This window comes from Ornithorhynchus anatinus, chromosome 2, assembly GCF_004115215.2.
Source record: "Ornithorhynchus anatinus isolate Pmale09 chromosome 2, mOrnAna1.pri.v4, whole genome shotgun sequence".
Lineage (NCBI taxonomy): Eukaryota > Metazoa > Chordata > Mammalia > Monotremata > Ornithorhynchidae > Ornithorhynchus > Ornithorhynchus anatinus.
This window is the reverse complement of record NC_041729.1, coordinates 152154664-152182280: the sequence shown is the minus strand read 5'-3', so window position 1 is coordinate 152182280 and position 27617 is coordinate 152154664. Positions and strand designations below refer to the sequence as shown.

Sequence of the window (27617 nt, the reverse complement as noted above, 5' to 3'; positions counted from 1 at the left end):
GTTTGTCCAGATCTGCGCCATCCCCCAACTCCCCTAATTCCTCGAGAGCCACTGCTTTGCCTTCCCAGGTTCTCTAAATTCTGATGCTGCTTTCAGGCCATGACGCTCAATGTCAGGAGCTGAGCTGAAGACAAGATGGGTGGTAGAATTATGAATACCGGGCATTAAGGTATCCAGTGCTGGATGCTACCTTAGAGGGGATGGAGCAGAGCAACTGTAAACTGGACCCGCTGATAATGATCAGTGGTATTAACCGAGTGCTTACTGTGTGCTGAGCGCTGAACTGATCACTTAGATGTAATACAGAAAAACTGGCCACCCTGTATAAGAGGTCTTTCCACAAGAGGCTACCTACTGCTGAATTCTTAAAATCTTTCGATGTTGATAAGTTAAATCTGTAAGCTTCCATAAGGCCGGGGACTCATTCAATCGTATTTATTGAGTGCTTACTGGGTGCAGAACACTATACTAAGCGGTTGGGAGAGTACAGTAACAATAAACAGATACATTCCCTGCCCACAACAACCTTATAGTCTAGAGGGGGAGGCAGACGTTAATATGAATAAATTACAAATATGTACATAAGTGCTTTTGGGCTGGGGGGATGAATAAAGAGAGCAAGTCAGGGCAACGCAGAAGAGAGTGGGAGAAGAGGAGAAGAGTGCTTAGTTTGGGAAGGGCTTTTGGAGGAAATGTGCCTTCAATAAGGCTTTGAAGGCCGGGAGAATAATTGTCTGAGGAAGGGCATTGCAGGCCAGAGGCAGGACGTGGCGAGGGGCTCAGTGGTGAGATAGACAAGACAGGTTGTAGTAGGAGAGGAGCGAGGTGAGGTAGCAGAGGGCCAGGTGATTGAGTACTTTGAAGCCAGTGGTGAGGAGTTTTTGTTTGATGAGGAGGTGGATGGGCATCCACTCGAGTTTCTTGAGTGGGGGAACATGGCCCTTTTGGAAACTGGATATTTGATGTTCTTTCCATTATTTTCAGATGGGCACGTTCAAAGCACCTGATGGTGAATATTTTCTCGAGCCTCTGTTGAATGCAGATGGTAGTGAACCCGAAGACGGTCATAACAAACCGCATCTCATCTACAGGTATGAAGAGCTCAGAAATGATCATTCTCAGGCTCTGCCCAGACCTTGCGACGTGTCAGGTAAAATAGTACTTTACATTCTGTGTGATTTCACTACCCCAAACCCTGGACCTGTGTTTTTGGGGATGACGTTTGAGGGGTCATCTTAGTTATGCTTTTTCTGCAAGTCTTGGGTCTTGTCCAGATCCCCTTCCAGTGCCAACCGGTGGGCTCCCACTGACCTCATGGAACATGGGGCAGTTTTGGGCATCCCCCTCAAATCTATAGGGGGGCACGGGGGACTGGATCTAGAGGGACTCTTTTATTTGGGGAACTAGGGGAAGACTTCAGTTTGCCTTCTTTCATGAGTTACCTGCTGCCTAGGACACATATCTTGTGCCTATTTACTTGTTTTAATATCTGTCTCCCCGCTTCTAGAGTGTGAGCCTGTTGTTGGGTAGAGATTGTCTCTATTTGTTGCTGAATTGTACTTTCCAAGTACTTAGAACAGTGCTCAGCACACAGTAAGTGCCCAATAAATACAATTGAATGAATGAATGAATGAATGAATGAATGAATAGCCTCAAGGTTGCCCTGAGCCTCTCTCAGTCCTAGGGCCTCTGACTTATTTTTGGTTTTATTAGGGGGTCATGGGATTTTGAGCCTAGGGAACACCAGTGCTGTGGCTATATGATCCTAAGAACATGGAACCAGGTAACATCTAAGTTTTTAAGAATAAAGGGCCTAAAGATGATGATAATAATAATAATGAAGAATTATAGTCTTATTTAGCACTTACTATGTGCCAAACATTGTATTAAGCGCTAGGATAGATACAAATTAATCAGGTCAGACACTATTCCTGTCCCACATGGGGCTCACAGTCCAATCAATCAATCAGTGGTATTTCTTGAGTGCTTATTGTGTGCAGAGCACTGTACTAAGCGCTAGGGAGAGTACAGTGTAACAAATCATAATAAATATACACCAATACAAATAAATACAATAAATAGACACATTCCTGCCCACAGTGAGGTCACAGTCTAGAGGGGGAGACAGACATTAATATGAATAAATACATAGAATAAATAATTGTATTGCCCACATTAAGCGGGAGAGGGGTTTACTTCTCATTTTACAGGTGAGAAAACTGTGATTATGGTATTGGCGAGGTGCTCACTATATGCCAAGCCTTCTACCAAAGTGCCAGTGTAGATAAAGTACAATCATAGAATCGCTGTCTAAGTGACAGAGGAGGAAACTGAGGCACAGAGAAGGTAAGTGACTGACCTGAGATCACTCAGCAGGCAAGAGGTGAAGCCAAGATCAGAATTCAGTTGCAATTAGGAAGGGTCTTCCTGGACAGGAAGAACACTGTCACTTCTCCTCTCGCCATCACCGAATGGTGATGTCCCGGCTCCTTTTTCCCTAGATAAGAATTCATACACCCATGTTGCAGCCTTCAAAAGATTAAGCACATCTACAGGGGACCACACCATAATGCAGATGTTTTCTTTCTCCCTAAATAATGAGAAAGCTCAGTGAAATTTCATTTTCTCATTCTTTACAGATGTAATCGGATTTACCATCATATAGGCTACTAATGCATTTGAGGTTCTGACAAAATAGTCTAAATTTACTTGAACAGAGAATTGATGGGAACTATTAAAGAAATGAACAGATTTTGTATTTCATTCATGCCATCGTATCATCGGGGGACAGAATACATTAGAATACAGCTTCAATTTGGAGGTGTAATTTTAGAAAAAAATGCAGGTATTCTGCAGCTTTAGCCACTGAAAGTAGTTAGAGCAGAGGATCAGATATTTAATTCAAGTAAGCTATAGTTTTGAAGGATTAGAACTCAGAAATAATAGGCATAAGGTTAATTTTGAAAAAAAAAACTTATTTAATCGGATAAGGACTGAATTCACGTTATTCCAAAATTAGTTTTAGAAGTTAAGGAGTTTCAAAATCAGTGCTTCTGAGTGAGTGTGTATCTGCTTGAATCTTCACCGTTTTTTGAATGACAGTAATGATGTAGTAGAAAAAAGGCACCTGCATTTATCATCAAAGTACAAAATCTAGACAAAAGAGTGGGATTAGAAAGGATTTATTTGAGATTGTAGGTGTCCATAAACTATAGTTCCAAACAGTGAATACCATCTGTTTTGAGATATAATGATATGTAAGCCTTTGAAGATTCTGCCTGGGTAATGCACTTCTTAACCCTTGCTATTATAGGAGTGCCATTTTAGAGTGTTTCTCGCTGTTTCTAAGGCAGTGTTTTAAAATCTATTGACATAATAGGTGCCTTTCTTGTGCTTTTAATATGAACATAAGGGTTTCATTTTTTTGGCTTCAAAGAAAGCACAAATGGGTAGAGCTTCACAATAGGGTGTTAGAGAAAGAAGCTAATGCTTGATCTAATCTAACATTTAGAAGCAATTTATTTAATGAATTGTTCAGCACCTTAAAATGAACCCCCTCAAATAGATATTCTGAATGCATATTACATGTCAGGAAATTTGTGCAATTCCCTTAGTTTGAAACCCCCCTGCCCATTAACAGGGAGAAAATGGTGAAAGAAAAACTGGACATAGCATTTCTTTTTGGAAAAAGAATTTTTTCCTTTGGTTTGCAAACAGGAAATACAGTATAATGGTGTGGACATTTTATATGTATTCATTTTTCCCCCCAGAAATTCTGTTATATGTTTAAATCCAAATATTTGAAAGACAGCTTCTTTTTTCAAAACTTCATTTGTGAAGTATGATATTGGTATTTAATAAGGAGTTTTGCATTTAAATCCAAATATTTAAAATCCACTTCTTTTTAGAGCATCAATTATGAATTATAATTATGGTATTCAGTAAGAAGTCTTGCATTTAAATTCAAATATTTAAAAACAATTTAACAAAACTTCCATTACGAATAATAGTTATGGTATTTATTATGGGCATACTACATGCCCAAGTATGGGACTAACTGCTGAAGTAGATGCAAGAAATCAGATCTTTAATTCACCCTAAGCTAAAATACAAATAAGGTATTTTCTTTCAAACGTTAACAGTGGCTGTTAGCTAATCACTGAATTAATCATTTGTTCCTCATTTTTGTGGATATAATTGGACAATTATTCATCCAGCTAGGGAACTGAAGACAGAGTTTTTATTGCATACACATTTTGTTGTTCACAAATCCTTGTCGATTCAGACATAAAAGGATATGGCAAAAAGGCTTTTAAATAGGCTTTCCTTAAAAGTAAACACTTAAAATCAAAACGGAAAGCAAAGAAGCATTTTAAATCTCTGACATTTCTGAATATCCAGTTGAGAAGCAGCGTGGCCTAGTGGATAGAACATGGGCCTAGAAGTCAGAAGGACCTGGGTTTTAATCCCAGCTCTGCCACTTTCCTGCTCTGTAACCTTATGTAATTCACTTAACTTCTCTGTGCCTCAGTTAACTCTCTGTAAAATAATAATAATAATAATGGTACTTGTTAAGCACTTACTGTGTACTAAGCACTGTTTTGGAGATTTAGATTGTAATTCTCGTGTGGGAGAGGAACCGTGTCCAACCTAAGTAACTTTTTTCTACCGCAGTGCTTAGTACAGTGCCTGGCTCATAATAAGTGCTTAACAAATACCATTTAAAAAAAAAGAATCTAAGTTGACTTAAAAAAAGTTGCAATTTCTACAGCCGTATTATTCACTCTAATCCTATTATGTAACCTCCTATTCTGATCTTTGTGGGATAGTCACAGATTGTCCCTCCTGCCCCTGACAAGATGTACAAAAGTTTTGAATGAATGCACCCTGTTAATGATTAAGCTCCTTGTAGGCAAGGAATATTTCCCGTTTTCATTCTGCACCTCCCGAACTTCCAGTATATTACACTCCACCAAATGGGAGCTCAATAAATACGACTACACAGTGGAGCAGCAGCAGTAGTTGGAATTAAGTTACAGCTGAAGCAGTTGAAGCCATGTGTCATGGCCATCTTTAGCAGCCCCCAAGTTTAAAAAATTGCATTCTTTTCTAGCAACAAATGGAAAAAAAAGAAAGGTTGTATCTGTTGGAATGTGAACCCCTCTGCTGTTTTAGATACTTTACCCTATTTTTTTGTTTGTTTGTTTTAACTCAGTATCTATCCTGGTCTTATGGTGTTTTAGTGTTTTTATTGTTTCGTCCGGACTTTTGTGTTTGTTGCCAATCCCCTCTCCCTGCTTTTATCTCTTGAGAGCTGGGGACCGTGTCTACTTGCCACGTGTTTACTCTTTCCCAGCACTTAGTACAGTGCTTTGCACAGAGCTGGCACTTAATAAATTCCATTTGTGTTTCATAAGTCAAAAGCTTCCACCTGGGGCAGGGAGTAGGAGGGGGGAGATGAGAGCAGACAAAGAGGAGCAGAGAGACCAGAGGAGAGGCAGAAGAAAAGCCCAACTCTGTGCTACCCACTGTTCGCTACTACAGGTGAAAGTTACATTTAGAGGACTTTGGACCGTGTCGAGTCAGATGCTGTGCTGGACTCACATGGCCCTGATGCCTCTCTTTAAGGGATTCGCCAGATAGCAACATCACTGTCCAGAAAGGAGAATAACTTTTGTGGAATGTAACTGTTACTATTAAGAAGTTATAAGTAATGGTTCATTTTATCAGATGAATGTTACCATATCAGATGGATATACTCTAAAAATCTTTCCTCCTACCCAGATCCCTCTTTGAGCACCAGTTGTGAGAAAATTAGTCACTCACAACCGACTTTAGCTTATTCTAGAGTAAGCTAGCTTACACTAGACTGTAAGCTCATTGTGGGCAGGGATCATGACTGTTTATTGTTACTTTGTACTGCCCCAAGTACTTAGTACAGTGCTCTGCCCATAGTAAGCGCTCAGTACATACTGTTGAATGAATGAATGGCTTCTAAAAGTCCAAAGAGAATGATTCTAGATCTTCTAATGTCCTTGAGAGAAGGGAGCATGTCTAACCAACTGTATTGCTTTGTCCTCTCCCATGTGCCTTAGTACAGTGTTCTGCCCAGAATAAGGGCTCAGTAAATGTGATTCCAAATGATCTTCTTACCAAAGAAATGGGGAAAAGTCAAGTATAATGTAATAGTTTCTCCAGCTATCATTCAGCACGGGAACCCCCTCTATTTTTACTTCATAGAAGCTAGGTCCCAGTAACCAACCTTTGCTAGTAGTTTTGGGAAATTTGTAGGTCTACAAAATATTCTATTTGCCCTAAAATGTATGACTTGGATCCACACTTATTTACTAAAAGCACCTGGAACCTCTCCTTTCTGTTGCCATCTCCATGCTTGTCCGTCTCAGTAGATAAAGTACACAAGCATCTGCCTGGCTCAGGTACACTCCCTGTTGCATTCCTGACAAGATCCATTAAGCAGACTTTTCCCCAAAGCCCCTGGGTGGCAGGGAACTTGGAAGAGAGACTAGAGAAGCCTGGTTTCCTTGTTCGTGAAGTGAAAATGGCTTCTATGGGATTTTCTCCCTAGAACCACCACAGTGGGGAATATCTCTGAGGAAAACCTCAAGAAGCAGTTCCTTCCATCTGTCGTCCACCTCAAATTCACCACCACAGTGGCCAACATACTAAAAAGTCTTCATAACCCAAGAGACAGATTACTTCTGCCCACTCACTGCCCTCTGCCCCTAAGAAATTTCTAAGAAATCTAAATGAAAAAAATGGGCCTCATTTTTTAGGCTCATTAGTTTTTGCTTTTTTTAGGGACTGGATTATTGGATGGGGCTTCTTTTCATTTCAGTAAGAATGGTTAAGAACTGAATATTGCAGTTTTCTGTATGGCCACATTTTAGTGATAGCAGTAATGATAGTGGTATTTGGTAAGTACTTCTTACTAGACTGTAAGTTTGCTGGGGACAGGGAATGTGTCTGTTTATGGTTGTATTGTACTCTCCCAAGCACTTAGTACAGTATTCTGCACACAGTAGGTGCTCAATAAATATGATTGAATGAATGGATCAAGCACATTACTAAGCAGTGGGGTTAATCAGGTTGGACACAGACTCTGTTCCACATGGAGCATACTGTCTAAGTTGGAAGGAAAACAGGTTTTTAATTCTTACTTTACAGATTGGGTTACAGAGGCACTGAGAAGTTAAATGACTTGCCTCACAGTTTCACAGACGTAACTGGAAGATCTGAGATTAATAATAATGTTGGTATTTGTTAAGCGCTTACTATGTGCAGAGCACTGTTCTAAGCGCTGGGGTAAACACAGGGGAATCAGGTTGTCCCACACGGGGCTCACAGTCTTAATCCCCATTTTACAGATGAGGGAACTGAGGCACAGAGAAGTTAAGTGATTCGCCCACAGTCACACAGCTGACAAGTGGCAGAGCTGGGATTCGAACTCATGAGCCCTGACTCCGAAGCCCGTGCTCTTTCCACTGCGCCACGCTGCTTCTCCGATTAGAATCTAGGTCTTCTGATTCCTAGGCCCATGTACTTTCCACTAGACCACATTGCTTTTCAAAGTAATGATCCCTGGGTTAGAAATTGTTCTTGATATACTTGTAAGAGAAGAAACTATTTTCTCATCTTTTAACTCCTAGAGTGAATTCAAATTGAGATTCCTGTTCTATGAAGTCCCAGCACTTGAGACATTGTGAAACTAGTATCAGTTGATGGAAACTCATCTATTATGCCTCTATAGCCAGAAACTCGTATTTTCATGTAATAACAACTAGGGTACTTTATATGATATTTGTTATGCCTTCACTTTGTGCAAAGCACTGTACTAAGTATTGGGAATTATACAGTGTAAAGAGTTTGGATATAGCCCCTATCCCATGTGGGCTTCATCAATCAGTAATATTTATTGAGTTCTTACTGTGAGTACTGAGGTGGTAATAAGTGCTTGGGAGAGCACAGTACAGTACAATAATAATAATAATAATTGTGGTATTTGTTGAGCATTTATTATGCGCCAGGCACTGTAATAAACTTCGGGGTGGATACAAGCGAATTGGGTTGGACACAGTCCCTGTCCCTCGTGGGGTTCACAGTGTCAATCCCCACTTTGCAAATGAGGTAACTGAGGCACAGAGAAGTGAAGTCACCTGCCCAAGGTCATGCAGCAAAAGAATCGTTGGTAGACGATCCCTGCCCTGAGGGAGCATACAGGCTAGTGCTTCAGTGGTGAGCAGATTTGGGGTGTAGAGAGTTGACATCTCTGTTTCCAGAACTTTACTGAATAGATAGGGTCAATTCATTTGGGGTGATAGTGACAGCATGCTTTTCCCATTCTGGTTGTATTTGATTATCTCCCACTGTTTTGTAAGTTTCGGGCTTCCTGTTTGCTGTCTGCCTTTCTGCCGTCTCCATTGGATTGGTTTTATTGTCAAGTTGTTCTGGTCCATATGTTTCATCAAAATCTGGGGTTGGCGAGGAGCTGATACTTTTGAAAATGTCTTTGAAGTTTTCTGTGCATCTGTTTTTCTGTTCTTCCTCTGTTACAAGCATTTTTCCATCTTTGCCACTGATTGGCCTATTTCCTGTTTTGAAATTTCCGCATAGGGATTTCGTCACTTTGTCGCTTGGTATATGTCAGTGATTTCTCATGTGCTGGAAGTTTCAGCTTTGATTTTGGGACCTTTCATACCCCCATTTACCTTTCCTTGTTTTACTTTTAATTATTTTTCAGGCTTTTTTACTCCTCATTAATTTTCTAATATCTTGTCAATTTTTGCTTCTGGAATGTTTTAACTACTTCTCATTTCTGAGTGGGGCATTAAATCCTTAGAAAATCTAATTCTTACTCTTGATTCTGATTCTTACTCTGTTTTGTATTGTCACAACATTTATCCTGCTATATCAGTGGAGTGAGGAAAGACTCAAAATCTTGATATTTGTAATATTCAGAGTGAAATAGAAATTCAATTTGTGATGTTGCCATGAACTGCTTTCTAGTTCATTCAGTTATATTTACTGAGTGCTTACTGTGTGCAGAACACTCTACTAAGTGCTTGGAAAGTACAATTCAGCAACAGATAAAGACAATCCCTACCCAACAATGGGCTCACAGTCTAGAAGGCAGAGACAGAAAAACAACACAAAAAAAAGTAGATAGACATCATAGTTCCCCAGATTTCCAGTTGCCAGCAAGAACTGGAGTGGAGAAAGAACTTCAGAATTGATGGGGTTAAACAAGAGAGCCAAGACCTTGGTTATCTGGTGACATTACAAAATTGGATGGAGTTAAGCTTGCAAAGTGAAATGAAGGAAAATCTAACTGAATAAAACACCATTTAATATTTGGAAATGGGAAATTTAGATTTTCAAACAAGTGTCCTCCATATTCAGTTAAAAGCCAGGTGATAGCACCTTAATAATGTTGGTGTTTGTTAAGCGCTTGCTATGTGCAGAGCACTGTTCTAAGCGCTGGGATAGACATAGGGGAATCAGGTTGTCCCATGTGGGGCTCACAGTCTTAATCCCCATTGTACAGATGAGGTAACTGAGGCACAGAGAAGTTAAGTGACTTGCCCACAGTCACACAGCTGACAAGTGGCAGAGTGGGATTCGAACTCATGACCTCTGACTCCAAAGCCCATGATTTTTCCACTGAGCCACACTGCTTCTGTCACTCTCTTGATTATAATTGAGAAGTAGCGTGGCTCAGTGGAAAGAGCATGAGCTTTGGAGTCAGAGGTCATGAGTTCAAATCCCAGCTCTGCCACTTGTCAGCTGTGTGACTGTGGGCAAGTCACTTCACTTCTTTGTGCCTCAGTTCCCTCATCTGTAAAATGGGGAAGAAGACTGTGAGCCCCACATGGGACAACCTGATTCCCCTGTGTCTACCCCAGTGCTTAGAACAGTGCTCTGCACATAGTAAGTGCTTAACAAATACCAACATTATTATGATTATTATTAATTAGCCATCATCAAACATTTGTACAGGCATGTTGCTCTGCTGCCTACTCCATTCATTCAGTCGTATTTAGTGAGTGCTTACCTTGTGCAGAGCACTATACTAAGCGCTTGGAAACTATGAAGCAGCATGGCTTTGTGGAAAGAGCCCAGGATTGGGAGTCAGTCATGGGTTCTAATCCCGGCTCCGCCACTTGTCAGCTGTGTGACTTTGGGCAAGTCACTTAACTTCTCTGTGCCTTAGTTACCTCATCTGTAAAATGGGGATTAAGACTTTGAGCCCCTCATGGGACAACCTGACTACCTTGTGTGTACCCCAGTACTTAGAACAGTGCTTGGCACATAGTAATAATAATAATGTTGGTATTTGTTGAGCGCTTGCTATGTGAAGAGCACTGTTCTAAGCGCTGGGGGAGATCCAGGGTCATCAGGTTGTCCCACGTGGGGCTCACAGTCTAAATACCATTATTATTATTATTATTATTATTACAATTCGACAACAGATAGAGACAATCCCTACCCAACAATGGGATCACAGTCTAGAAGGGGGGAGACAGACAACAAAACAAAACAAGTATACAGGCATTAATAGCATCAAAATAGATAAGTAGAATTATAGTTATATACTCATCATTAACAAAATGAATAGAATAATAAACGTACAAATATACACAAGTGCTTTGGGGTGGGGGAGGGGGTAGAGCAGAGCCCCAGCGCTTAGAACAGTGCTCGGCACATAGTAAGCGCTTAACAAATACCAACATTATTATTATTAGAGGAGAGAGTCGGGGCAATGGGGAGGGGAGGAGGAGTAGAGGAAAAGGGCTCAGTTTGGGAAGGCCTCCTGGAGGAGGTGAGCTTTCAGTAGCGCTTTGAAGTGGGAAAGTGAGCTAGTTTGGCGGATGTGAGGAGGGAGGGCATTCCAGGCCAGAGGTAGGACGTGGGCCAGGGGTTGATGGCGGGGCAGGTGAGAACAAGGCACAGTGAGGAGGTTAGCCGCAGAAGAGTGGAATATTATGGGGTGGGCAGTAGAAAGAGAGAAGGGAGGTAAGGTAGGAGGGGGCAAGGTGATGGAGAACTTTCAAGCCAAGAGTGAGGAGTTTTTGTTTCATGCGAAGGTTGATAGGCAATAGGCAACGACTGGAGATTTTTGAGGAGGTGGGTGACATTCCCAGAGGGTTTCTGTAGAAAGATAATCCGGGCAGCAGAGTGAAGTATAGACTGAAGTGGGGCGAGACAGGAGGTTAGGAGATCAGAAAGGAGGCTGATGCATTAATCCAGTGGGGATATGATGAGAGGTTGTACCAACAAGGTAGTGGTTTGGATGGAGAGGAAAGGGCGGATCTTGGCCATGTTGGGCAGGTTTTAGTAACAGATTGGATGTGTGGGGTGAATGAGAGAGCAGAGTCAAGGATGACACTAAGGCTGCGGGCTTGTGAGATGGGAAGGATGGTAGTGCCGTCCACAGTGACGGGAAAGTCAGAGAGAGGACAGGGTTTGGAGGGAAGATAAGGAGCTCAGTCTTGGACATGTTGAGTTTTAGGTGGGGGGCGGACATCCAGGTGGAGTTATCCTGAAGGTAGGAAGAGATAACGAGCCTGAAGGTAGGAGGAGATACGAGCCTGGAGGGAGGGAGAACAGGGGTGGAGGTGTAGATTTAGGTGTCATCTCTGTAGAGATGATAGTTGAAGCCATGGGAGCAAAGGAGTGCACCAAGGGAGTGAGTATAGATGGAGAATGGAGAACAAAAGGAGACCAAGAACTGACCCTTGAGGAACCCCTACAGTTAGGGATGTGAGGGGGAGGAGGAGCCTGCGAAGGAGACTGAGAATGAATGGCCAGAGAGATGAGGAGAACCAGCAGAGGACGGAGTCCATGAAGTCAAGTTTGGATTAACATGTTGAGGAGAAGGGGATGGTCTACAGCGTCAAAGGCAGCTGAGAGGTAGAGGAGGATTAGGATAGAGTAGGAGCCATTCAGCAATAGAGACAATCCCTGCCCACACTGGGCTTACAGTCTAGAAGACTCAAGAATATCATTGTTTAGACACTTCCCTTTCCCACTGGAAGTTCACATTTAAAAGGTGATGATGCCATTGCAGAGGCACAGATAAGCAATTTGACATTCTTCAAGACTAAGTACACAAGTAAGATGTGTAAATCTACCGTTTACAAAAGTGTTACCTTGTTTAGCCCTTTGGAGTAAAGAGTTTAACATTAATCAGTCACTCAGCAGTATTGATTGAGTGCTTACTTTGGGCAGAGCATTACTGTGGGCAGAACATCGTACCAAGTGCTTGGGAAAGTATAGAGAGGTGATAAATGTGATCCCTGCCCTCAAGGAATAGTCTACAAAGGGAGACCCCTATTAAAATAGATTATGGATTGTGGAAATGGAGTATAAGAATATTGACAAAAGAGTCAGAAGGACCTGAGTCCTAATCCTGGCTCTGCCTCTTGTCTGCTGTGTGACCTTGGGAAGGTCACTTCATTTCTCTCGCCTCAGTTACCTCATTGTAAAATGAGGATAAAGACCATCAGCCCCATGTGGGACATGGACTGTATCTAAATTGATTAGCTTGTATCTACCCCAGTGCTTTGAAAAGTACCTGGCACATAGTTCTCACCTAAGAAATATCATAAAAAAGTTCTGTGGATTTGGGTTGAGGATCAAAACGCTTAAGAGGTGTATGACCAAGGTCAGAGTTGGCACAGAGGGAAGGGTGGATAGGGGAAATAAAAGTCTTAGTCTGGGAAGGTCTTTTGGAGGTGATGTGATTTTAGGAGGGTTTTGAAGATGGGGAGGGCGGTTCTTCTGTCGGATATAAAGGGGGAGGGAGTTCCAGGTCAAAGGGAGAATGTGGGAAAGGGGCTTGCTGTGGGATAGACAAGATCAGGATATAAAGTAGGTTGGCATTAGAGGAGTGGAATTTGTAGGGTGGGTTGAGGTAGGAAATCAGCAAGGTAACATAGGAGGGAAAGAGCTGATCGAGTCCCTTAAAGCCGATAGTAAGGGGCTTCTCTTTGATGTGGAGGTAGATGAAGGTGAGAGAGGAATCCTTGCATTTTCTGAGTTGGGGATGTTACTATGGAAGACATGAATTTCAGGATGCCTTTGAAAGGGGAGTGAGACAAAATACTTTGGACTTTGGTGAAGTAGGGAATCTGCACCAGAAATTCAGGACCAGAGTTATACCAAGTAATGTATATAATGGGAGCAGGAAGAGGTGCACGGTATGGAAAAGGGAGAGGTTGAGTATTCTGGATTAGCTTGATGCGAGGTTATTGAAACAGTCCACAAGAAATTTGCATCTTTGCTTAGGTTGAGAGACCAAGAAATGATTTATCTCTGGGGAAGTTGCTAAGTGTCAGGCTCGCTGCCCACAAAAACTCACCTCTTATCACTATATTTTTGTGTCTCATCTCTTTGATTTTTGCTTTGGGAGCGTTGGGTGATAAATCTGTTACAGCATCCCAGGGAAGAGTAGTCAGTATTCCCACTCCTCTGAGACAGATATGAAGATATTGAAACGTTAGTGGAGGTTTTAGAACACTTCTTGGGAAGCTTTGGGAGTCATTCAGTTGAATTTGTTGAGGGCTTTCTATGTGTATAGCACTGTATTAAGTGCTTGGGAGAATACAATATGCAATCCTTTCTACTCTGAGGGTCATTCTGAAAAATGTCTTTCAGAAATAGGTGAGCACACAGTGGTGTTTGGTGTCATAGAGGTGTCGGAGATACTCTGTTCTGCCGTCTTAGACTGCGCATGTTCTGTCTCTCCCAACCACATCACAATGTGTTTGTACGTGTTTGTGTTTGCTTGGCTCAGCACGAAACACCACCATTACTTCCAACACAACTCAAGCCAGCGTGTGTTATGCTGGCTATAGTTCCCACCTTTCTCCTCTTTACCAATCAGTGGCGTTTATTGTGTGCTTCCTCTGTGCAGAGTGCTAAGTGCTTGGACTCAATCAATCAATCATACTTATTGTGCACTTACTGTGTGCAGAGCACTGTATTAAGCGTTTGGGAGAGTACATCTTAAAGAGGGACCAATATTTACAGTTCCTCACACAGAAGTTTAATTCACAGAAGGACAGAAATTAACAGAAAAAGGGGAAACTAACATAACTTTCCAAATCCCCAGTGCCTCATTTATTTCCTCTCACTAATTTACATGTTAAACAGGGTTGGGGAAAGACATTCCCAAAGACAAGAGCAACTTGGCTTCCAGCAGACTCTCCTCAGGCACTAAGGGACGAGAAAAGAGTCACTATATTTGTACTTAAAAATTCTGCCCCTGTGAGGTTAGGAAGTACAGTTTAATATCTTTTGGGAGGTGCCCTCTGAAGCAGAGGCCTTGCTATTTCTGGTTCCTCTTTTAAGCGTAGGAAACACCTTTTGCTTCTTGGAAAATGAAGTCTCCTTAGGGAGGATTCTCTTCTCAGTTTCAGAGCTCGAGCTCCGAAAGAAATCTGAGTGTTTGCTTATAAGACAATGATATCCAAAGAACATTGCACTCGTCTTTTCTTTCTTCATTCTTTCTCAGATTCTCTATCTTTTTAAGCTTTTTTTCTGACCTTGACCTCCATTTATCACTACCTTGTCAATCTTCTGTTCTGTTCAGGCAATTAGAGGGTAAGATTCCCCCTTGAAGCACCTTGTAAAGCCTTCAGAATTAGCGAAATTGGCCAAGACTATACAGCCCTAGTTATTTCAAGATGTGGTTGGTTTTTCAGGTGATACAGTTAAATTTGGAAGCTGATGTCACTCTTCTACATGAACTTGTTCCTCTTGCTGCGTTAATGCTGATGGGAACTGACTGCATTCCAGGATCTCAGTGGTGGTAATCTTGTCCTGCCATTTGATATGGAGTGTTGTCATAGGAGAAAATAGTGACATTGCTTAAGAAACTGGATGTTTCTTCTGAAGTAGGTCAATTGAGCAATTGGACAGTATGCCAGAGTAGTGTACCTTCGAAAGCATAATTCAAATAGCAGGAGTTTCTAATCCAATCTTTGGCCTAAAAGATCGGGCAGTATTATAAATCTTCAACTTGGTGTGTTCACGTTACTACAAACCATGCGATATGATAAGTTTAGAACTGACCATTTATCTAAGTGCTCCAAATGAGCTATCAATAATAATAATTGATAATCATGGCATTTGTTCATTCATTCATTCAATAGTATTTATTGAGCGCTTACTATGTGCAGAGCACTGTACTAAGCGGTTGGAATGAACAAGTCGGCAACAGATAGAGACAGTTCCTGCCGTTTGACGGGCTTACGGTCTAATCGGGGGAGACGGACAGACAAGAACAATGGCAATAAATAGAGTCAAGGGAAAGAACATCTCGTAAAAACAATGGCAACTAAATAGAATCAAGGCGATGTACATCTCATTAACAAAATGAATAGGGTAATGAAAATATATACAGTTGAGCGGACGAGTACAGTGCTGAGGGGATGGGAAGGGAGAGGAGCAGAGGGAGATGGGGGGAAAAGAGGGTTAAACTGCGGAGAGGTGAAGGGGGGTGGTAGAGGGAGTAGAAGGAGAAGGGGAGCTCAGTCTGGGAAGGCCTCTTGGAGGAGGTGAGTTTTAAGTAGGGTTTTGAAGAGGGGAAGAGAATCAGTTTGGCGGAGGTGAGGAGGGAGGGCGTTCCAGGACCGCGGGAGGACGTGGCCCAGGGGTCGATGGCGGGATAGGCGAGACCGAGGGACGGTGAGGAGGTGGGCAGCAGAGGAGCGGAGCGTGCGGGGTGGGCGATAGAAAGAGAGAAGGGAGGAGAGGTAGGAAGGGGTAAGGTGATGTAGAGCCTTGAAGCCTAGAGTGAGGAGTTTTTGTTTGGAGCGGAGGTTGATAGGCAACCACTGGAGTTGTTTAAGAAGGGGAGTGACATGCCCAGATCGTTTCTGCAGGAAGATGAGCCGGGCAACGGAGTGAAGAATAGACTGGAGCGGGGCGAGAGAGGAGGAAGGGAGATCAGAGAGAAGGCTGACACAGTAGTCTAGCCGGGATGTAACGAGAGCCCGTAGCAGTAAGGTAGCCGTTTGGGTGGAGAGGAAAGGGTGGATCTTGGCGATATTGTAAAGGTGAAACCGGCAGGTCTCGGTAACGGATAGGATGTGTGGGGTGAACGAGAGAGACGAGTCAAGGATGACACCGAGATCGCGGGCCTGAGAGATGGGAAGGATGGTTGTGCCATCCACGGTGATAGGGAAGTCTGGGAGAGGACCGGGTTTGGGAGGGAAGATGAGAAAATGTTAAACATTTACTATGAGCCAGGCACTGTACTAAACCCTGGGGTGGATACAAGCGAATCAGGTTGAACACAGTCCCTGTCCCACATGGGGCCCACAGTCTGTCCCTATTTTAAAGGTGAAGTAACTGAGGCCCAGTGAAGTGAAGTGCCTTGCCCAAGGTCACACAGCAGACAAGTGACAGATTTGGGATTAGAACCCATGATCTTTCATCCAGTTTTATTTATTGAGCACTTACTGTGTGCAGAGCACTGTACTAAGCACTGTACTTGGGGTAGTACAGTTCAACAATAAACAGACATATTTCTTCCCACAACAAGCTTACAGTCTAGAGCCGGGGAGACAGACATCAATACAAATAAATAAAATGACAGATATGTACATAAGTGCTGTGGGCTGAGAGGAGGGAAGAGAAAAGGGAGCAAGTCAGGGCAATGCAGAAGGGAGTGGGAGATGAGGAAAAGTGGGGCTTAGTCTGGGAAGGCTTCATGGAGGAGATGTGCCTTCAGTAAGGCTTTGAAGGTGGGGAGAGTAATTGTCAGATTTGAGGAGGGAGAGCATTCCAAGCCAGAGGCAGGACTTTGGCTAGGATTTGGCGGTGATATAGCCGAGATAGAGGCAAGGTGAGAAGGTCCACTACACTGTGCTGCTTCTTATAAAGCCTATGTATCAACAAGTTTCTTGTGAACCATTAAGAAGGCTCATATCAAGTCCTACTGGGACACAGACTGCAGCTACAAGTTCTGACATGGGCACTGAAAAGGGGCCCTTCTCTGTCAGATGGTCATCCAGACAGTGGGATAGAAACAAGATGGAAATGACTCAGAAATGTTAAAAAAAAAAAGCTTTGCGTTAAGTCTAGTCTTGTTCAAACAAAACTGCTTAAGGGATTTGAAAACTGGAGTCAGAATATGCTTTTCGATCAATTCTTCCAACTCTGTAGACTATGCGTATCATCCAAAGTCTCAGAGATAGGAGATGGTCCTATAACATGTTGACAACTGTATTCTTGAGGCTCATATAGGAGAAGACATGCAAATAATTATAAGTGATAGAGTTAGCCCAGTGTACTCTATAGACATTGAACTTGAATAAAGCCGGAGTTATGTCCCATCTTAAACATTATTGAAGATTTTCATCAGCGACACAGAACTTATCACCAGATTCTGCTACCTAGGTAGTACACTGCCGACATGAAGTTGGTAATGACAAGGAGATATTATAATTAATTTTGTGGTATATGTTAAGCGCTTACTATGTGTTAAGCACTGTTCTAAGTACTGGGGTATATACAAGATAATCAAGTCAGGGAATGTGTCTGATGTTATATTGTACACTCCCAAGTGCTTAGTAATAATAATAATAATGTTGGTATTTGTTAAGCGCTTACTATGTGCAGAGCACTGTTCTAAGCCCTGGGGTAGATACAGGGTAATCAGGTTGTCCCATGTGAGGCTCACAGTTAATCCCCATTTTACAGATGAGGTAACTGAGGCACAGAGAAGTTGTGACTTGCCCACAGTCACACAGCTGGCAAGTGGCAGAGACGGGATTGGAACCCATGACCTCTGACTCCCAAGCCCGTGCTCTTTCCACTGAGCCACACTGCTACAGTGTTTTGCACATGGTAAGCGGTCAATAAATATGTTTATTATTAATAAAATATAATAATAATAATGTCAGAGACCATAGTTGTCCCATATGGGGTCCACAGTCTAATTAGGAGTGCAAAGAGGTATTGAATCCACATTTTGCAGCTGAGGAACCTGAGGCACTGAGAAGTTAATTTACTTGCCTGAGGTCACTCAGCAAGCAGGTGGCGACCCAGAATTAGAACCCAGGTTCTCTGGCTTTCAGGCCCCACCTTTTCACACCAATCCATGCTGCTTCCTACCTTTGCCTGCCTAGGCATTAATCCGATTCATGAACATTCAATAGGACAAAACTTTGTCAAAGTTTTGGTTCTGTTCCCTAAATCCCCTCTGTTTCTGATTTGGTTATTTCATTCATTCATTCAATTGTATTTATTGAGCGCTTACTATTTGCAGAGCACTGTACTAAGTGCTTGGAATGTACAGTTCGGCAAGCAGAAGGGCACATAACACCCGCAAACAGCATGGCCTAGTAGAAAGATGCCAGGATTAGGAGTCAGAAGAGGCAGGTTCGAGTCCCTTATCCATCTATGACCTGCTGTGTGATCTTGAGCAGCTCATTTAACCTCTCTGAACCTCAGTTCTTCACCAATAAAATATAGATAAGATAGATTTTGAGCCCCTTGTGGGACAGTGATGGTGTCTAATATGATATCCTTGTGTCTTCCCAGAGCTTAGCACATAACAAGAACTTTATTAGTATTATTGTTATCTTTCCTTTCCTCCAAGCTCTTCGATACTCCTTTCTCCAAAGTCTCTGACAGTAACATAAACTTGAGGAAGAAAGGAAGGAAGCATTTTGCTGCTACTAGGTCCCAGGTTTTTGGATTTCCATCCTGACAGCCTTAACTCCTCATGGCATTTGTCTGCCATCCTCCTCTCCCCTGCCTTCCCAGCACTGCCCCTCATCCCACTCCCCCTGGACTCCCCATCAGCTCATTCCCATCCAACCCTTCCCCACCCCTCATGCCGTCCCCTCCCTGCCACTCCTCTCACACCACCCGCATCATTATTTCTCCATCCTTATCGTCTTCTGTGCCCATTGCCCTCCCTAGTTGTTTCAGATATTTAGCACCTTTTTCAAACCCTCTGTCTCCCCTCCCCCGGCTCTTTTTCCCCTAATTCAACTCAGTCATATTTATTGAATGCTTAATGTATGCAGAGCACTGTACTAAGTGCTTGGGAAAGTACTATACAGCAATAGAGACAATTCCTGTAAATAAAGAGAGATCATCGCTAATGATCTGCCTATGTACCTCATTGATAAAATTGAAACCATTAGTTGTGATTTCCCGTATATCTCTCTTGCTCTTCTCCAGTCTCTCCAATCAATCGATGAGCAGGATTTATTGAGTGTTTATCATGTGCAAAGCACTGAACTAAGCACTCGGGTATTCAATATAAACAGAATTGGTAGGCATGTTCCCTGCCCAAAACGAGCTCCCTCCTCCTGCATCTTCTTTTATCCAAAGGTTCAAGAAATAGGGGAACATATTCCTGTTCTAGGATAGGACTGAACATCTAAAGTGCCCTAGCCTCTTGGTGGCCTGGGCGTGAAGTGGCGTACCTGCCTTCTCAGGACTCAGTTCCACCTGGTAGACACTACCACTTCTCCCTGTCCCCACTTCTGAGAGAAGGAGTTCTGTATAATTGTAGTTTTTCATTAAATTCACACCATTCTTCCTTTTTGTCGGCAAAGGTCGTAGAAGTAATTTGGTCCAGAAGATAAAAGGACCAACTGGTATTTACAAAGTATCGATTCATTTCCTAATTTTGTCAACTTGGGCATTTCATTCATTCATTCAATTGTATTTCTCGAGCGCTTTCTGTGTGCAGAGCACTATATTAAGTGCTTGGAAAGCATGTCATTAAATCTCTCTGGGCCTCGAGTTTTCAAAATGTAAATGTGGATAATGATACTTGATAACTTCTTTATGGAAATATTAGTTCATTATATTATATTACATTATAAGATAATGGTAGCTGCTCTTTTTACATCTGGGCTAGTTGTAGGTACATGCAAAATCCCTCCTTAGCAATCCTTTGTAGTCTGTTAAGAACATACTTATTAACTCGACACGTAATGCTCTTGGAAGTAATGAATCAAAGCTGAAAGGCAACATAACTTTATATTTTGATTAATAGAGAACAATATGGTTTGGAATGTGTGTCAGGGAAATTGTTATATAAGTGGTCAAGACATAATACAGTGTTGCCAAAAATATTTTTCCAGAAAATACTGAGTCTACAAAACATTGGCCAGCTTTCAAAATTTGATCTCATCTATCTTTATCAGGGCTACTCTTGCCATTCTGCCCACTAGCTAAAAAATAACCTGTAAATCTTCCCATAACTAATTAACTGAGTCCTTTTTCCTCCCCATTTCCAGACCCACAAATGACAGAGATCCCTTGAACAAAGCAGAAAGATATATGGCTTAGTGGAAAGAGCCCGGGCTTGGGAATCAGAGGTCATGGGTTCTAATTCCGACTCCACCACTTGTCAGCCATGTGACTTTGGGCAAGTCACTTCTGTGTGCCTCAGTTACCTCATCTGTAAAATGTAACCTATAACATTCAAGGCATGCTTTCAAGGGTTTTTTTACTATGTAGTAGAAGTAACAATTATTGAGTGCCCATTGAGTTTAGTGAACTGTAATAAGCACCGGGAAGGTAAAAAACAAGGAAATGGCACATTCCCTGCCCATGAAAATTTTCACTGAAACAGGGGGCACAGACAAAAAAAAAAATTGAACAGTGAGATAAGGATAAGTAACTCAAGTGAATATTCAATTGAGAATATACATATACACACATATACACACACATACATACAGAAATGGTGCGAATGGCTAAAATAAATCCAATTGTAACTGCAAGAAGCAGCTGTTGCCTCTCAATATAACTTGGGTTGTAGGTAATTAGGCAAGATTTGTGGAAGAGGTGGAATTTTAGGAGAGTGTTAAAAGGTGGGGAAGACTGAGGTTTGTCACCTTTGCGGGGAGGAAATTCCAGTCAGTGAGGAGAATTCCTAGCCTGAAAGGCATTGTTTTCTAGATATTTTTATAATGGTCATTATAGAAGTAGTAATAATAGTCATAGTAGACTGTATGCTTGTTGTGGGCAGGGAATGTGTCTGTTTCTTGTTATATTGTACTCTCCCAAGTGCTTAGCAGAGTGCTCTGCACCTAGTAAGCACTAAATAAATATGATTCATAGTATAATAGCAGTAATAGAAGTAGTAATAATATAGTAGTTGTGGTGTTGGTGTTGATGATAGTAATAGTATTTATTGTGCATCTATTAGGTGACATGCACGGAACCTTATAAGCGAAGGAGCTTATGCTCTTACAGTAGAAACAAAAATATCTACAAGAAGAGTAATCAGAATAAATTATTGACTGTGCCTACAGATGAACAAACATATATACTTCTTTCAGTAGTATTTATTCAGCGCTTCCTATGTGCAGAGCACTGTACTAAGTGCTTGGAATGGACAATTGAATGAACAATTCAGCAACGGATAGAGACAATCCCTGCCCAGTGACGGGCTCACAGTCTAAACGGGGGAGACAGACAACAAAGCAAAACAGAACAAAACAAAAACAACATCATCAAGATAAACAGAATCAAGGAGATGTACACCTCATTAAAAAATGAATAGGGTAATAAATAATATATACAAATGAGCACAGTGCTGAGGGGAGGGGAAGGGGGAAGAGCAGAGGATGGCGGGGGAGGGGAGGGAGTTGCATACAAATGTGCAACTATATCCAAATAATTAGACAAAATGTTTCAGTCAAAGAAAACTTTATATGTTGAGCATTTTGGGGATGGCTATTATTCTTCATCAGACTTCTGCATCTGGGAGGTACCAACCATATGTAAAGTCAGACAGATTGAAGAGCTCATTTAAGGAGAGTCATGCCAATTCACCAGTGCAGTCTGGCACAAAACTAAGCATCAAGTCAACATTAACTTACTTTTTAAAACAACAAACAAATCTGACTTAGCTTGTATTATAATACAATCCCAAGATGATGACTCTACTCATTGTAAAAGTTGATTCATTTGTTCAATGTCTTTATTGCCCATTGCGGTGTTATCCCAAATCTCATATAAAAGTCTGCTTTATTTGTATAAACTCAGGGTTGGATTAAATCCTTTCACTAAAACAGATTTGTGGTAGTAAGACGCAGTCAGGTTTTCATATCCTAGTGCATTCTATTTTAATACAGTTTTTTGACTTACTGTGTATCGTGTTACTTAATGCCTTCCTAAAATAAGTAATATTTATTCAATGGAACTTAAAAGTCTCTGGTATTTAGAGTAATTTTATTTTGGAAAGATTGATTATCATGGATGTGGGGCTGAATTACTTCTAGGTTCGATTTCAACTTAGTTTGGCCTTGTAATATGCATGAGCCAGTCATTGACAAAGGCATCATTCAGAAGACCATTTGACTCAAAGGAAGCCAGATTGGTAAAATATTCCATGGGAGTGATGTCACTCACACTTCACATGAGCTCTTAATTGAATTTAAGTCCTATGCCAATGTTGTGGAGTGGTCCTTGTTCATTACCAGTTGTTAACACCTCCCAGCCTCCTGTCTCTCCTCACTCTAGTCCATACTACACTCTGCTTCCCAGATGATTTTTCTACAAAAGCGTTCAGGACGTGTCACTCCACTCCTCAAATCACTCCAGTGGTTGCCCATCCACCTCCACATCAAGCAAAAACGCACCATTGGCTTTAAACACTCCATCACCTTGCCCTTTCCTACCTCACCTCACTACTCTTCTTCTACAACCCAGCCTGAACACTTCTCGCCTCGAGTGCTAACCACCTCACTGTGCCTCGGTGTCCCTGTCTCGCCGCCAACCCCTCGCCCACATCCTGCCTCTGGCATGGAACACTCTCCCTCCTCAATTTCTACAATTACTTTCCCCCATCTTCAAAGCCTTATTGAAAGCACATCTCCTTCAAGAGGCCTTACCTGACTGAGCCCCCCTTTCCTTTTCTCCCACTTCCTTCTTCTTCCTCCCTTTGTTCTTCCCCACAGCACTTATGTTGATATCTGTAATTTATTTATATTGATATCTCTCTCCTCCCCTCTAGACTGTAGACTCATTGTGGGCAGGGAATATGTGTGATTATTGTTATATTGTACTTTCCCAAATGCTTAGTACAGTGCTCTGCACACAGTAAGCACTCAATAAATATGATTGAATGAATGAGAATCATGAAACAGATATCTGCAATGTGTTTGAAGAGTAACTTATTCAGCCATTGAAAAAAGTTGCTCTGAAAACATTTGAACAGTCGAAGGATGGAATATCACCCTTATAATTCTTGAGTTAAAAGATTGCTTTTGCTTTTATATTTAGGATTATAATTTATTTAGGTCGATAGGAAGGGCATAGGAGAATTGACAGGAAGCAACATACGCTTTTATTATAAATTTTCACGGGTAAATTCCTGAGTTGAGAAATTGGCTAATAATTGATTTTGACATTTTATTTATCTCAAACTGTAATATCTAGCTCTTACAGATAACATGGCCCTAACGTATTCAGTCATTCATGCAATCACCTAAACAGATTTAGTAACTGTTCTCAAGCATATGATAACTTTTATAAGGAGAATGGTGAGTAGTTATTTTTCCTGCAAGTAGAAGAGCGAACATGAGAAAATGGTATTATTTTTATATTATTATATTTATGGTTTTTGTTAAACACCTACTAAGTACACGTACTATTCTAAGTGCTGGGTTAAATATAGGTTAATCAGTTAATACGGAATCCATGCCCCACATGGGCTTCACAGTCTAAGTAGGAGGGAGAATGGATAAGGATGCTGAGGCACGGAAAAATTGTTACTTGCCTAGGGACACACAAGAGACAAAATAAGAACCCAGGGCTTTTACTCTGCCAGACCCGTGCTCTTTCTACTAGACTACACTGCTTGTAAGGAAGACCCTGGTGATTATTGGGTAATTTAGTGCCAACTGAATGTCTCTATTTTTAGAGATTCCTTAGAAAGCTTTGGCTGTTTTTAACACACAATTATTCCTTGTAATTATTTAGAGAAAAACTAGAGTTCGTAGAAACCCTAAAATTTTTATTAAAATGGTCAATGTAATAATAATGATGGTATTTACTAAGTGCCAAGCACTGCACTAGATTTAAAATATTGAGACTGGATACAGTCTCTATCCCACACAGGCCTCACAGTCTGAGAGAGAGAGAGAATACAGGTCTTTTATCCTCATTTTACAGATCAGGAAACTGAGGCACAGATAAATGAAAGGGCAGTAGGCAGCTAGCAAAACTGGGACAAAACTCCTTGTCTCCTGATTTGCAGTCCTGAGCTCTTTCTATTGGCCCACACTTCCTCCCAAGACATGGAAATTTGTTGAGAATACTCTGGTGTCTGAAATTATGATTTTCAGGTCTATCCATTTTAAAGTTTCACCAAAATGACTACGTATGCATTTCTCTAAAGCCTTGATAACAGACTGTTTCAATTTTGGAATTATTTTAAACAAAGCATCATTCATTTCTTTAAGAATGAGTTTGAAAGGATGAAATTGGATTGGTGATGGGTATTTTGACCTTAGTAGTCCCGCAGTCAGTCAATCATCAATCAATCAATCCTATCTATTGAGCACTGTATATAGAGCATGGTACCAAGTCTTTGAGTGATCCCTGCCCCTGAGGGTAGATGCTAAAATAAATTGCAGATAAAGGAGGTAAAAGTATATAAAGTAATTTATAAGAGATTTCAGTAGATAGGGAATGAGTACCCAAATTGCACCCAATTGATTAAGTGCTGATGTGGAGGAATCTAGGCTGGGAAGATTCATTCATTCATTCATTCATGTTTATTGAGCACTTACTGTGTGCAGAGCAATGCACTGAGTGCTTGGAAAGTACAATTCATTAATCGAGAGAGATAATCCCGGGAGAAATGTTGTCATCCAGTTCTGTGCTCTTGCTGATGCAGCCTGTTGAACAAGGGGTTCTCACCTGGCTAAGCACAGAGTAACAGCAATGGCATGATAGAAGTCTTATTACCCAATCATTTGTGTTCTTTGAGATTTTGAAGGTTAAGTGTGTGTCTATTATGTGGACTTGAAATATTCGAAAATGTAGAAGTTTACTGTTATAAACTTGCAATTAATTTTCATGAATTCAAATGATTCACTTATAATGATAATTGATTTTTATCCTTTCATTGATTTGCACGAGAGAGAAGCTTGTAGGTACTACAGTTTTATGACATTTCCCAATTTGAACTATGTTTTAGTCTCCTATGATTCACTAATATTTTCCGGATGGTAATTGCTTCTATCTTACAGAAAATGAAACAAAGGGAAGTAATCTACCATTTCAAAACTACGGCAGCCTGAAGGAAGATATTAATGCGCAAAAGGAAATGGTTCTACAATATCTCTTAAAAAATGGATCTTTAGCAGATGAAAGGAGTAAAACGCTTAACCGGAAAAAGCGTTTTCTTTCGTATCCAAGATACGTGGAGGTTATGGTTACGGCAGATGCTAAAATGGTTCGCTATCATGGACGAAACTTGCAACACTACATATTAACCCTAATGTCAATTGTAAGTAAAACTAAACAATGCTGCCAAAATTCAATGACTTTGGTGATGGTTTCTGACTGTAATGCCTTCAATATTTCAGGGAGATTCTGTTACCATGATTTGATGGAAACTAGGAACAATGCTGAAAGCAAGAACATTTCTGTAGACAAGTATGGTACAAGAATACGTATATTTTAAACTCCTCACAAAAAGGTCATTTTTAAATTTTAGTTTAAGCAAAGAGGCTAGTTTAGGACAGGTCAAATTTCAGAAACCTTTTCTATCTCTGACCAGACTAATGGATAATGAGAAGCAGCGTGGCTCAGTGTGGGAAGAAAACGTGCTTGGGAGTCAGAGGTCATGGGTTCTAATACCAGCTCCGCTACTTGTCAGGTGTGTGACTTTGGACAAATCACTTAACTTCTCTGTGCCTCAGTTTCTTCATCTGTAAAATGGGGATTAAGACTGTGAGCTCCACATGGGAAAACCTGGTCACCTTGTATCCCCCAGTGCTTAGAACAGTGCTTTGCACATAGTGCTTAACAAATACCATCATTATTATAATTATTATTATAATACCCGAATTCAACATAACGAATTCAAGCCCGGACTCATCCTCAAAGCACATAATATGAGCCAGTAGTCCCCTAGCACCGGAGATAATAGTAATGATAATAATTTGGTATTTGTTAAGCGCTTACTGTGCGCCAGGCACTATACTAAGCGCTGAGGTGGATAAAAGCAAATCAGAGCAGACGCAGTCCCTGTCCCACAGGTGGCTCTCAGTCTTAATCCCCATTGTACAGATGGAAACTGAGGCACGGAGCAGTGTAGTGACTTGCCCAAGGTCACACAGCAAAGTGGCGGAGCCAGGATTAGAATCTGTGACCTTCTAACTCCCAGGCCCATGCTTGATCCACTCACTGTACCATGCTGTCTCTTAATCTGTTTTTTCTTTCAATTTTTATTTTCTGGGGGTGGGGAGGTAGGTGGAGAGGAGGAAGAGCTCTCTACCTAGATTTGATGAGGTTTTTCTGGTTTTATCCCAGGTGATTTTTCTGCCACTAAATGAGTGGTTCATTATCAGATCTCTTTCCCTCAGGAGGAGCAGAGCCCTGGGGAATTCCTGGAGAGAAAGTGATGGAATAGAGATTTTCATTACTTTTGGGGGACCTTGGGAAAGGCTCCAAAGCCTCTCCAAAGTGGCAAGGAAGCCTTGTGTTACAACTGCCTGCCTGGTTGGGAACTGATTTTCAGTGCAGGTTGACCGCCGAAACTCCATGGAGCTCTCTCCACTGACTCCAAAGGCCTATGGGACAGGATGGTCTTCATTCTTACCTCCACTGAGATATGACTGTATAAAATCATTTTCTTGGAGTCTGTGGTATAGATAAAAATTTCCATCAAGGAACTATTTAGCAAATTACACTATATATTTATATAAAAAATGCATATCATTTGCTATTTTAAAATGCCATATGATTACACTTGAAAGATCATAATTTTAGGTGTACTTTGGAAAGCTATGTCTTCAAATTGCCTTGAAATTGTATCCAATATAATCATTCTGTTAAAGGGTGGGTAGCAATGTCTTCTTTGACTACAGTGGGGAACCTTTTTTCAATTAAATTACTACAAAAAATTGGGATAGCTATTTATTTCTTCGGGGACTCTAGTATTTAGAGAATCCCAGGCATGCTATACCAACACATCTAATCTTATTCAATTAAAAACAGATCTCATGTGCAATCTTTTAACTTTGGGAGTTTCACAGAGATACGTTTATTTCTTCAGTAAATCCATAATTCATTTATAAGCTTAACAGGCAAAATCCTATATGTACCTATTCTGGAATTTACATAATCCTACGGCTTCTGTCAGAGGAAACAGCATGGTCTAGGGGCAAGAGCATGGGCTTGGAAGTCAGATGACATGGATTCTAATCCCAGGTCCCCCATCTATTGGTTGTGTGACCTTGGGCACATCCCTTCACTTCTCTGTGTCTCAGTTACCTCATCTGTAAAATGCGGATTAAGACTGTGAGCCCCATGTGTCCAAACTGATTACTTTGTATCTACCCCAGCTCTTAGAACAGTGCCTGGCACATAGTAAATGCTTA

The 27617-nt window shown here is 41.3% G+C and overlaps 1 protein-coding gene across 1 annotated transcript in view; it reads left to right on the top strand.

Moving 5' to 3' along the window:
* ADAMTS20 (ADAM metallopeptidase with thrombospondin type 1 motif 20) overlaps positions 1-27617 on the top strand; it is a 198095-nt gene that overhangs the window by 34549 nt on the left and 135929 nt on the right. The window contains exons 5-6 of the mRNA XM_039914736.1: positions 985-1150; positions 25260-25519. Coding sequence (XP_039770670.1) covers positions 985-1150; positions 25260-25519 — 426 coding nt within the window. The remainder of the gene's footprint in view (positions 1-984; positions 1151-25259; positions 25520-27617) is intronic.